The 13416-nt window shown below is 34.2% G+C and overlaps 1 protein-coding gene across 1 annotated transcript in view; it reads left to right on the forward strand.

The window, feature by feature from the left end:
• The first annotated feature begins 6646 nt into the window (after nt 1–6646).
• Nucleotides 6647–13416, forward strand: part of LOC148951490 (uncharacterized) — a 73704-nt gene continuing 66934 nt past the window's right edge. Inside the window, exon 1 of the mRNA XM_089091126.1 lies at nt 6647–6801. Within this exon, the coding sequence (XP_088947252.1) occupies nt 6663–6801 (139 nt within the window). The 5' untranslated portion in view covers nt 6647–6662. The remainder of the gene's footprint in view (nt 6802–13416) is intronic.

A 13416-nucleotide genomic window follows, 5' to 3' on the forward strand; every position in this document is an offset into this window, starting at 1 on the left:
AACAAATTCTATATCACCTAATTTCATGTTTCCTACCCTGGGATATGAGTTTCTGAAACTCCTAATAGATCCAGTTCGAATCGTCTAAATTCTTCAGTCAAAATCTCGATACGATAGTCATTTTTTAACGTCTTAACATTCCAAGTTTCAATTTTCATGTTCTTTAAATCATTGAAATAATTTTTGCCTTAGGAATAGCAATGATCCCAGATACCAGTGCAGGACGGGGATCACATATATTCTCAAGTCTACGCCGAAGTGCTTAAGCCGTCTTTGAACCGGACAGCAAGAAGTCCCTGGGACCTCCATGAATCCAGGCCTTGTGCAACCCTGGGCCCATCTTGGTCACAACATGGTGTTCAACACATGGCGATGCTCTTCTATCAACAAGAATTGAAATCCTGCACAGAAAATCTCAAGCCTATTACCACCGAATCTATAGTACAACTTCAGAAATTTCGACTGCTTGGTAAGAAAAAAAGCAAGGTAACGTATTCGGTCTTTATTCACTGTCTTTCCACTTTCTGAAATGTTTATATGGTTGAAGGGGGGTTGCAGCTTCTTCTTTTGGGTATGCTCTCTGTACTGCACTGGGTGGGTGGTTGTTGTCTTGATTCAAGCTTGTAAAAACACATTTGTAGTACTCCACATTTAGAGGCGATATAAACCTGTAGACTGATTGCACATCTTTGTTTTTTTTTCAGTAGAAATAACAGGTCTGAAATCCAATAGCTTTGGGACAACAAGTAATTCAACCACTTTTGTGAAATAAGTGTCTTTCCTTGCCTTTAGTTTACTCTAAATAGCAATGTTTATTTCAGAGACTAATTCGTCAGAAAACGACAGTTTGTAACCCTGAGTAGCCCTGTTTATATTGAAGTTGTTTAACTTTGGAAAATGGAACATTAGCGTATTTATAGATTTTGGAGGCTTGCTAAAAATCCAGCACTTTTTTCATTTGATGAACAAACTTTTTCATTTGATGTCGTAACTGACCGGGGGTTAACTATACGGTCAGTTATGTCAATTTCCGTTTTTACAAAAGTGAAAAACATGCACTTGCGATAAAGTTGAAATTTTTATTTACTCAGCTTGAAGGCATTGTGCAAAAATGGACTACACCCTTAGAAAGCTCGTAAAAAAAATAACTCTTGTAGGGTTCGTAACTCAATTTTGACTAGGGGTGCCTTAAGTTTACTCTAAATGGCAATGTTTATTTCAGAGACTAATTCGTCAGAAAACGACAGCTTGTAAACATGAGTAGCCCTGTTTATATTGAAGTTGCTTAACTTTGGAAAATGGAAAATTAGGGTATTTATAGATTTTGGAACCCTGCTGAAAATCCAGCACTTTGTTCATTTGACGAACAAACTTTGTTAATTTAATGTCGCAACTGACCGGAGGTTAACTATACGGTCAGTTACATCAATTTCCTCTTTTACAAAAGTGAAAAACATGCATTTACGAGAAAGTTTAAATTTTTATTTACTCAGATTGAAGGCATTGTACAAAAAAGGACTACACCATTAGAAAGCTCTTAAAAAATAACTCTTGTAGGGTTCGCAACTCAATTTTGACTAGGGATGTCAGTTACGACATTCTTGCTTTCACAAGCCCCAATGTCAGTATCTTCAGCAAGACAGTCAAGAGAATTAGTTGTCTTTGGCCTGTCATATTGCATATTTCGTCAGTCAGAAGAGTACACCGTCTTAGTGTGATCCTAAATGCTATAACTAAAAGCCATTATGCTGCAATGGCACTCTGAAGTAAAGAAGAAAAAACAGTAAGAAACAAAATATCACCGGTAATTAGATTAGTTTTTCAAATATTTTTCCTTAGAGTAACAAAGCGTCTACCAGGAAAGCTTGGACAACAAACTAAAAATAAAACTATTTGTGGATGAGCAAAGATAGGTCAAGTCAATCACCATCACAATAGACTAGTAGTTTTCTTATAGACTGCTTAGAAGTTAGAAACATAATGAACCACTAAGTTCCTATGACGAATGCAGCGGTAGCTGGGACCTAGTAAAGTGAAAGTCTCGGCCCACAGTAACCGAAAATTAATAAATGTGGGTTCAGAAAACTCGGCAGTGAAAAAATTCTTATTGGATATTGAATCGGGAAATCAGGAATTATAACTATTACTTAAGTTAAACTTCAGAGTAAATTTGGAGCGCGAAAAAAAATCTGCTGTTTTGAAATAACAGCCTGGAACCCCTGAAAAATTACGTCAGGTTGAACTTGAAAGCAGACCTTTGAAATTACCATGACCTAAAACCCAGATTTACAGTCCTCCACCTAAAAAAATCTCAAAGTAAAAGTAACATATAAACAATTTTATTTCTTACTGTAGGGGCTGATTCCAATCGGTTGTTCTTCCGCACTCTTCACTGTAAAAGTCCTTATTTCTGACCTTTGCCTTAAATCTAATTCAAGGACCAAAATAAATGTTAGAAGACAGGCCAGTAGGTCTTACCAAGTCCTTAAAAACAGTGGGATTGAAGACATATTTATCGAAGTCACTTGCATTAACTATTATTTGAATTTTGCATAATGTTTGAGTTTGATTCGGCATCTAGCATTCAAGGTTCATAAATAAGAAGGGGGCAACCACAGTCCAAGAAAAGCTATAACATTATGGCCCAAGACTCCAAAGAAGGTAAAAGACCAGGCAGATTTATTTAACAAACAAGATTTTTTTTTCAGGAAATTTCAAGCCTAAAGTCGCGAAAGTTGAAGCATCGTTGCCCAAGAACCTGTTGCCCGGGTTTTCAGCCACTTGTCCCGTGAACCGAAAATTTAATAGCACAATTGGCGGAAAATAACCCAACCTGGTAACACAGTTTGTGAAATTTACCCCACAGTATGAAAGCTTACATTAGCCGTGTTTTCTGCCGGCCAATTTTGAACAAGCAAATTCTGGTAGAACGGCTGAAAACAAAATCGTTAGCTAACAAAATTGTTTGCTAAGAATTCACAGAACAGTATTAATCAGGTGGGAAACTCAAGAAAACAAGCTCGAAAACAAAACTTGCAAAATTAGAGGAATTCTTATAGATCAAGACAACCTCAAAGCAGAAAAAGGTTTTTTTAAAAATGTACCTTCATATCTTAAACGAAATCCTGTAGTTAAAAAGTGCACATCAAGTAACTTTGCTTTCAGTTTGTTGGGTAAGGTTTTGCATTCAATTTTTCCAACAGTTGTATAGCACTCCTGAAATTTTTTATCTATTTTAAAAGCACAAAACTAATTATTCTTATTTGCTCAATAACGTTTTTTGTTGTTGTGCAACTATTAAAAAGTATATTTCAAGTAACCTAAATGAGGAAACTAGTTATCTCACAGCAGAAAATAAACAAGCTAAACACATTTGGACCAGTTAAAAATGTTTGGCCTTGTATTGTTTCTCTCATAGGGCTGTCGTAACATCGCCTAGAATATATTCGATTTCATTAATTTCGTTAGAAGTTTAGGTTTCAGTTTTGAGAAAAAAATGTACCTTCATATCTGAAACGGCATTCTAGAGTTAAAAACTATATTTCAAGTAATTTAATCCAGGAAATTAGTATCTCACACTTCAAAATAAACCAAGTTAAACACATTTGGAACAGTTGAAACAGTTATCTCGCAGTTAAAAATAAAACAGCTAAGAACATCTAGACCAGTTAAAAACATTTAGGTTTGTATCGTTTCTCTCAAAGAGGGGAGGGGGGGGGTCAAAACATTGCTTATAACAATATAATTGAACATATTTCAATATTCGATTTTATTAATTTCGTTAGTAGCTTAGGTTTCAATTTTTTTTAAACGTACCTTCATATTTCAAACGTCATCCTGTAGTTAAAAAGTGCATACCAAGTAACTTAAATCAGGAAACTAGTTATCTCAAACTTAAAATCAACCAGTTAAGCACATTTGGACCTGTTAAAATAGATATCTCACGGTTGAAAATAAACCAGTTAAGCACTTTTGGACCAGCTAAAAAGTGTTGGCTTGTATCATTTCTCTCTTAAAGCCGTCGTAGCATTGCTTAAAATATATTCGATTTTATTAATATTGCTAGTTGTTAGGTTTCACTTTTGAGAAAAAATGTGAATTCAAATCTCAAACGACATTTTATTATTGAAAATGTAAATTTAAAGCAACTTAAATCAGGAAACTAGTTATCTTACAGTAAAAAATAAACAGGTTAAGTATGTTTGGGCCAAATAAAAACGTTTGGTTTCGTATTATTTCTCTCATAAAGGCGTCCTAACATTGCTTAATTTGGTTTTTATTAGTTTGGTTAGAAGCTAAACAAGACGAAAAATTAATGCCAAAATATAATTGAAAGATAAAACGTACTGAAATTTAAAATGAAGTAATGCAGCGTGTAAACTTTAGAGGAGGATAATTTGATTGGAAATGTAAAGCTCTACTTCGCTTTTAAGAGTCAAAAGTGATGGAGGGCAATTAACCCAAGCCACCCGACCCCCTTGTATAATTTCGTTGCAAAACATAGTTAAAAGCCATATTAAGCACTATTGTATTAGCTATTCAGGGAGAAGGCTCCTTTCTTTCAGTCAAGACGTGTGATCAGTGGGAAAATACCTATCCCGGTGTAACTAAAAAAAACGTAAACGATCCAAAACAAAGGGTTGAATCAATGGAATCAGAGGCAACGCCGTAGCGATGCCTATAGTAAAGGCCATCTGGCTCCAATGTTTTATTATTATTATATTCTTCCCAGAGGCATTTCGTATAGAAGGAGTGGTCATATAATTTTCGGAGCGGGCTCATTCGGTTCGAAATGGGAAGTTCAAGTGCCCTTTTTAAGATTCAAAAGTGATCGGACCGCAACTAGCCCCCCACGCCCTTTTTTCTGACAAAATGCATCCGATAAAAATTTTAGGATAGTCATTTTGCTAAAAATTGTTCAAAGATCATATAACAAAACCCCGGTGTCGACAAAACCGCCATATTGCCTGGGGGCATGCAGGCATTGTAAGTTATGTCCTTGGGGCATATACAGTCCTTATGAAAAGAGTGCTGGTATAAACTTCAGAGGGGGCTGTTGTTATTTTATTGAAAATTGGAAGTTCTAGTTTACTTTTTAAGAGTCAAAAGAGATCGGAGTGCATATAGCCCCCTCATGCCCTTTTTCCTCAAACCCGTCCGATAAAAATTTTGAGATAGCTGTTTTGTTAAAAATAGTTGAAACGTCAGATAACAAAAACTCCGGGGTAGCCGCAACTCCCCAGAGCCCGGGCCAAGTGTTTTAAGTTTTGCCACGGGGGCATACAAGGTTTTTATGTGAGGGGCAAGGCCGTACCCAGAGGGGGGAGGAGGGTTTGAACCCCTCTCGAAATGTTTGTTTGACTCGTAAAAACAGAACAAAAATGGATATAATCAAATTTTGTATGCGTTTTTTGAGGTTTTTTGTGTAACCCCCCCCTCCTCCCCGAAAAAATCTTTCAGTTAAACCTCCTCCAAAAAAATCCTGGGTACGGCCTTGGCGAGGGGTGGTCATATAAACTTCGGAAGTGGCTCATTTGATTGAAAATTGAAAGTTCTAGTTCCCTTTTTAACAGTCAAAAGGAACCGAATAATAACTAGCACCTCCCCTCCCTCTTCACCCCAAATCCATCCGATCGCATTTTTGAGATTTGTTAGAATAATTTCAAAGATAAGATAACAAATACTCCAGGGTTAACACAGTGCCCCGAGCCCCAGGGCAAGTACTGTATGTTATGCCCTGGGGGTAACGAAGGTTTTTATGCGATGGTTTTTAAAATAGTTCATTAATCAGGTAAGCCCAACACCCACCCCCACTAGAAAAAACTTATTAACCATAATTAATAGCTAGAAATATCACTACTTGACTTCCTTGACAGAATTGATAATTCTCACACCTGAACTTTGGATATCTTTTACCGGATTTTACAGTTGACATCAAAATCGGACTGAAATTTTGGGTTATCTGAGATTCCGCTTTAACTACTCCGTTTTTTCGTTGATTCGGTATAATGTTTGACTTTTGGTCCAGATTTTACCGAATCTACAAAAGTTTAGGGCGCTTGTCCCCATAATTTCTGACACCCCTGCCTGCTAGAATGGAAATAGAAAGCAGAATCCCCTTACTTTTACATGGAATGTGGCTTCCATTGGTCATTTTTTTTTCATAGTTAAGGGTTCAAAACCGAGTGTAACAAAACCACCGTGGCACGCCATTGTTTTCCCCAAAATCAGCTATTCACCTTCAGAAAGAAAACCGGCGCAGTGGTGGGGTCTACTTACGGCTCTTTACTTTAGAAAGTGGTATAACACAACCTAGCATTTCAAGTCTGAGCCAGTTGCCAATATAACACTAATAAAGGTTAAATTGAGCGACTTCTTGAGTGTTTTGGATAAAATGTCTGATTTTACATATGTTCATACGTCCTTGCGAACTTTCAACTTGAACCGCGTTGCAGTATCGTCGGATTCACCAATTGATGCACTAAAGATTGTGTTTGATGACCAGTTGTCGGATCATCTTCTCATTTTTTTTTTAATCTAAAAAAATAAATAGGAAGATGATCTGAAATTTTAATTTTGCGTTGAAACATGAAAATAGAACGCTGGCAAAAAAAGAACGTAAGGCTTAAGAAGAAATAGAGGAAAACACAATATTCTTAAAGATGGGAGAAGTTAAGGTATTTCTCATGAAGCAGTGTCAGAAGCAGAAATGGGAAAAACCAGAAATACAATTTAAACCCACCGAACCCAAAAGGGTTCTTTGTGAACTCAGGGTATCTGATTTTCCATATGTTGCCACAGGTTTGTAAAATATAGGCTATCCTAGCTAGGCTATAGGCCTAGCTTAGCCTTTATTGAATTTACAATGACCAAGCCAGCTTTTTCTTCTCTAGTTACAGAAATATCCACCCGCTTCTACAACACAGGAGGTAGCTGTTCATTAAGCATTGGCCTATTGATTATCAGAGTTTGGCATCTTATGGTTCTAGCCTATTGTCAATTTCATCTTCCATTTTAACTGCATCTAAGCTACTAGATAGTCTACTAAATACAATAGCCCTTCATCATATTTATGGTATTAATCTAGAGGTTGCCCCCCTCAGAAGAAAATATGGTAAAGATAAAACAACTCTTGCTTGATAATGTATAGGACCTAGAGAAGTTCTAGTTAAGACATAGGCTAGCACAGGTCACTATCATTAATTTGTTATCCACTTTTTTCAAATGTAAGTTACAGTACTAATTTTGCTAGGTTATATGCCTAGAGAAGGAAAAATGTTAAAAAACCATTTCTTACTTCATATTGTGCAGCATAATTCTAGCTAATACATTTGTCATGCATTCCTGCTATATTTTAGCCTCAACTCCCCTAATACACCAATATAGTCCATAGCCAAAATTATATATTTCAAATCTTCTCCCAATGCATCTTTCTTGTATTAACCTGTTTACCTATAAACTGTATCAACTGTGACAAAACAAGAACTAGAAACACAAGTGATGGGTGGCAGAAGGCATTGGAAATATAGCCTTTAATTTGGGCTATATATTTGAACATTTAGGGGGTTGGGGCAAGGGCGGATCTAGGATTTTTTTTTTTGGGGGGGGGGTTACTAATTTTTGACTTTCAGGGTGGGTTTACTAATTTTTGACTAAGTTTTTGACTAATTTTACTGATTTTTACCTAGGTTTTACTAATTTTTGACTCAGTCAAATTTTTTTTTTTTTTTGGTGGGGGGGTCTCAAACCGGGTAAACCCCCCTGGATACAGCCTTGGGTTGGGGGCAAAACTGTTTTATTTAACATCTTTCCTTCATTCTTTGTGATGTTGCATGAAATTGGATAGGACTATAAAAATTCATGTAAAAATAGCAGTCAGGTTTAAGGATTCAGGACAATTTTGTTTAAAACAAACTGTCATCCATAACATTCTCTCATAGCATAGATTAAATAATAGCAGTGGTGTTTTCTATTTATTTATATATAACTTTAATTAGACTATTAGCTATTTCAAATTATTATTATTTATCTATATTTTTTGTTTATTATTATATTAATTATTTATTTATTTTAAACAAAATGCAGTAAGCCATAGGCTTGTCTTGTTACAAATTAAAAGCAAACAAAACACAAGCACCAATACACAAAAGACAATATACAAGGACTGAACCCCTGGGCAAGGATGCCCATAAGCTGAATTTCAGGCAAGGGGGGGGCACTTACCTGGTCTAATTGAAACTTCTAATGTTGTATAATAGAAATCTCAAAACAAAAATATAAGGTAGCATCATTCAGCTAGGGGGGGGGGGCTGGAGCCCCCCCCCATATGGGCACTCATGCCCCGGGGTATTGATTGGTACCACAATTAACTAATAAACTCTTTAGGCTGAACATATTAAAAAAAAAAAATACACCAGAATACACAAAAAGACAAATTCATTAAACTCTTATTGGGGCACTGAGTTAAACAAATCCCATAAATACTATGGTTCTATATACTGCCCTTCATAAAAGAGGTTCTAACCAAAGCTATTACATTATTTTTTGAAACAGCATGATCAGGTAACATGTTCCATGATCTAGTGGACTGATTTAGAAAAGAACCCTGTCCAATATTTCTTAAAACCCTTTTCTGATACAATTTGAATGAATTTTTTCCATATGGGTAAATGATGGCTAAACTGATAAAAATCACTAAAAGACAAATTATCAGCACCTTTAATAATTCAAAATGCATTTACTAAGTCCAATCTATCCCTTTTGAATTGCAAAGATGGTAGGCTCAAACATCTTGGTCTATGCTCCTAAGACAAGCATTTCAAATAAGGAACAAATTTTGATGCTAGTTTTTGTACTTCTTCACTAAACTGAATCAGGTTTTCTTGTTGGATACCACACAGATGTGCAGTATTCAAAATTGATCATGTCATTGTCTTACGCAGCCTAGTAAAGCTTTGCAGGTTAAACCTTCTTTTGATACAAAGAAAACCATAATCAGCTTTACATGATACAGCTAATGCTTATTTATCAAACCTCAATTGATTATTAAAAACAATACCAAGGTCCCTAATGGAATCAACAGAATATATTAGAACTTCACCAATAGAATACTGGAATGCTACAGCAATCATTAGATAATTCACCACATGACATTTTCCTTGATTAATACTAATTGAATTTAAATTACACCAATTAACCAATGCATTTAAATCATCCTGTAGAAAAGCCACATCATCTAGGGAAGATATGCCCTTGTAAAGGGAAGATATTCTATTATAATTGGGAAATTCCATCTTCAAGGTTAAAAGAATTTGAGCAGAATTCTATTTCATTTCAGTCAATCTTTCAAACAATTGTAACTGATGATGATGAAGATACTTTTAGTAATTTGGATATCCCAAAAATCAATTTATATTTATGAATGAGCTGGTATACAAGTAGGATGTCATTTTGGAATTGCTGGGGTTGGAGGACTGCACAGGATGTGATTGAAACTTTTTTGTTGGATTCAGATACAGATATATTAGGCCTATGTGAAACGTTTTTAGATGATTTTTCAATTGAAAATATACATGTAAAAGATTGCCAATTTTTTTTACATTGGTCAGAAAAGATAAAAACAAGGGGGTCTAGGTGTTTTGATTAAAAATTGCATACCAGCACATATAAGGCTTGATTTTTTGCCACTGAATGTTGAAGTGATTTTTGAATCTTGTGTGGTTGAATGCTCTTTTTCAAATAATTGGAAGTTTTTAATTGCAGTTATTTACTGTACTCTGTCATCCAGCCAGATAGAATTTAAAAATCATCTTGAATGTATGTTGGATAAATTAGCTAGTCTCAATACTCCTTGTTTAGTTATGGGTGATTTTAATATTGATTTAATGAAACTCTTATCTGGAGATCATAATAGAATAGACAGAAATATTTTGCAGTTTTTTTGAGGGCCCACTATCTTATGGACTAAACCCCATATATTCTGTGCCCTCTAGAATAGCTGAGACATTGTTTCCACTCATTGATAATATTTTTTCGCCTTATAAGTGCTGTTAATACATTTATTATTCCTGATGATTCATTGGACCAGTGTATAATTATGTCTGATTTTCTTAAAAATTTTCCACATAATAAGAAAAATCAAACCAAGCATAGAGATTTTTCTCATAAAAACGTGTTAAGGTTAGAAGAAGGGCTTGGTGATGTTGATTGGAGTCAAAAAGGATCAAAACCAATTATTAGATAAATTTTATTATATTATAAATGAAAAGCTTGATGTTTTTTGCCCATAAAAGAGTCTGTGAGGAAAGCAACTTACACCCCAAAAAACTTGGATAAATGAATCACTTTTGAGATTTATTAATGAGAAAAATCATATATCATATATAATCATATAATCATAGGCCTATATAAAATTAGAATAAAATATCCCATGGAAATAAATATAATGTGTTTTAAAAATTATTAGAATATGCTGGTAAGGATCCTTAGAGCAAGTGAAAGACTCCATTATGAAAAATCTTTTTGAAATTCAGATTTCCTTAGAAAAAGTTTGATTGATTATAGTTTGATTAAAGATAAAATTGGAAGAAATAAAAGTTGTTACACCCTGAAGTGTTATTTGATATTAATGGTAAAGAATTTAGAGGACCACAAGCTGTTGCTAGGAAGTTTAGTGAATATTTTGCTAGTATTTGATCATCTGTTGTTTCAGGTGAAACTGGCCTTTCTTCCCCAAGGTCCCATAAACAATATTTTCCACCCACTGAAGATATGAGCATGTTTCTGGCCCCAGTTACTTTTGCAGAATTTCAAAAGGTCATTAAGAATTAAAATAAATGGTAATTCATTGGGATATGATGAACTTTCAACTAATTTGCTAAAAAATATTGCAGGTGTAATTTTTGAACCATCAATTTGTATATTAAATTTATGTATTTGCTCAGGTACATTTTCTAAGAGATGGAAAATTGCACATGTAATACCATTACATAAACAGGAGATAAATCTGATATAAATAATTATCATCCTATTGCAATTTTGTCGCCATTGTCTAAAGTATTGGAATAAATTTGAAAAGGAAGGATTACTAATTATATAGATAAAACATTTTTTTTTTTTTACCAAATATCAGTTTGGATTTAGGGCAGCCCATTTGACAGAACAAGCAGTTGTAGCTCTTGTATTAGAAATAAATGACTGCTTAGATAATAATTATCATGTATCTACTGTTTTTTATGATGTTAAAAAAGCATTTTCCATGAAATTCTTTTTGATAAAATAGAAAATTCTGGTATGAGAGGGAAAGAACTAGAAATAATAAGATCATACCTTTATGGATGTAAAATTGTGGTAGATGCTGATGGACATTTGTCTAGTTTAAATGATCTTGAAAATATTGGTGTCTCACAAGGCTCAGTATTAGGTCCACTTTTATTTTTGATGTATATCACTGATCTTCCACGATGTTTGCAGGGAAATATTGGTTTTGGAATTTTATTTGCAGATGACACAGCTGTTTTTGTTAAAGCAAAGGATTCATCTACATTGACACAAAATTAGTTTAAGACTGTTAGTTCAGTTAATCAATGGTTTGTTTCTAATTATTTAGTACCAAATTTGAAGAAGACTGAATTTATGGTTTTTGGTTATTCAAAATGTGCTACTAAAAAATTTCATCTCAGGAGCTTCAAGTTTGTGAGCATAAAATAGAGGAAGAAAGAATAGCCTATGGTTACAAGATTAATCAAATAACTTGAGATTGCAGATATAGAAAATCAAGGATCCAGAGCAGGGATTCCTCTTCAAACTTGACTGTATATAATTTAATTGCAAGTCACTTGTGACAAAATTCGTCAAAAGTTTTAGAAAAGTCAAGCAAAATAATATCAGCAGGCTAAAGTAGTTATTGGGCAAGTAGTCCGCCTCCCAGGTGAGCAAAAAGCAGGGTAGCCTGGTGACAATGTTACTTGGTAGTTTGCATGGTTTAGAGAAATTTGTCAGCAGATTTTGTAAGAAAATACTCTATGCTGAAAAATTACAGGCAGATTTAAGATAAGACTTGTCAAAATTTAATTAAACTTGTGAATTTTTCATTCTTCCCAACTAGGGTAAAGGTACTTATGATTCAACAGTTTTGATAAAAAACCAGTTTTTCTACTCTAGAAGTCTTAATTTAAAGACTTTTGGTTTGGAAAGAGTTTTAGTATGTAGGGAAAACATCTTTAAATTTAACTGATTGATGAGAAGTTTAAAGTTTTTCCTGGAAAGAGTACTAAACTCCAATTTTCCAAAATTAGAGCATTTTCAGCAAAAAGTTCTACACAACAAAAAAGTTACCTGTTTTTGACGCAAGTTGGAGCCGCATTTAACACCAATATTGGGTGTTGAACCAATGATTTGACAGTTTTTGTAAAAACCAGTTTTTCTACTCTAGAAGTCTTAATTTAAAGACTTTCGGTTTGGAAAGGGTTTCAGTATGTAAGAAAAACATCTTTGAATCTAACTGTTTGATGCGAAGTTTGAAGTTTTGTCTGGAAAGGGTACAAAACTCCAATTTTCCGAAATTAGAGCATTTTCACCTACAAATTTGACACAACAAAAAAGTTACCTGTTTTTGATGCAAGTCGGAACCCAATTCAACACCTGTCTAAATACTTGGGGAATACTTGTGAGCGGAATCTGGTGTATTTGACACGTATATTCTTGTTTCTTTGTTTTTCTTCAACTTCATTTCATTTATAAAAGTATAAAAGACTATGCAAAAAGTAGAAGTAATAAAACTAACAAAATCGTTTCAAGTATGTAGTATTTGGCATAACAAAATCGGTATAACAAATTTTAATAGATAGTATTAAATACAAATAGTATTTGGTATTACAAATTTAATGTAACAAAATTGTTTCAGCAGCATTTCGGAAGGGATAGGCTCTAGGAAAACGGGAGTGGAATTCAAGAAATTTAAGAAGTTTATTTGATTTAGTGGATTTTATTTTCATATGCAGATTCTTAGTTTCGTCCAAAACATAGGCCTATTTGTCATTTTGTATAAGATTTTGTATTTTTTATTCAGATGAAGGATAAATAAGGGTATAATCTAAAAAAATCTGGAGGGGGGCAAAATCAGGTCCATAGCAATTTACGCCCCTGCATGGTATGAGGCCAAACAGCAGTTCCTCAGATGATGGAAAAATCCAGTGTCTATCAAAATCCAGGTTTTTATCAAAAGTAACACCAAGCCACTTTAATTCATTTACAAATTCTTTTTGCACGTGGTTCAGCATTAACTTAGATAGTGAAAAATTCCTTTTCCTGGTTATCAGCATTGCTTTGGTTTTCTGAGTGGAAAATTTAACACAGTTTTCTCCTGCCCATATTTCCAACAAGTTAAGTGTTTCTTGAATAGTCTTTTGTCCTTCT

Source organism: Artemia sp. Qi Xiang Cuo, chromosome 6 (assembly GCF_049724085.1).
Source record: "Artemia sp. Qi Xiang Cuo chromosome 6, ASM4972408v1, whole genome shotgun sequence".
NCBI classification, from domain to species: domain Eukaryota; kingdom Metazoa; phylum Arthropoda; class Branchiopoda; order Anostraca; family Artemiidae; genus Artemia; species Artemia sp. Qi Xiang Cuo.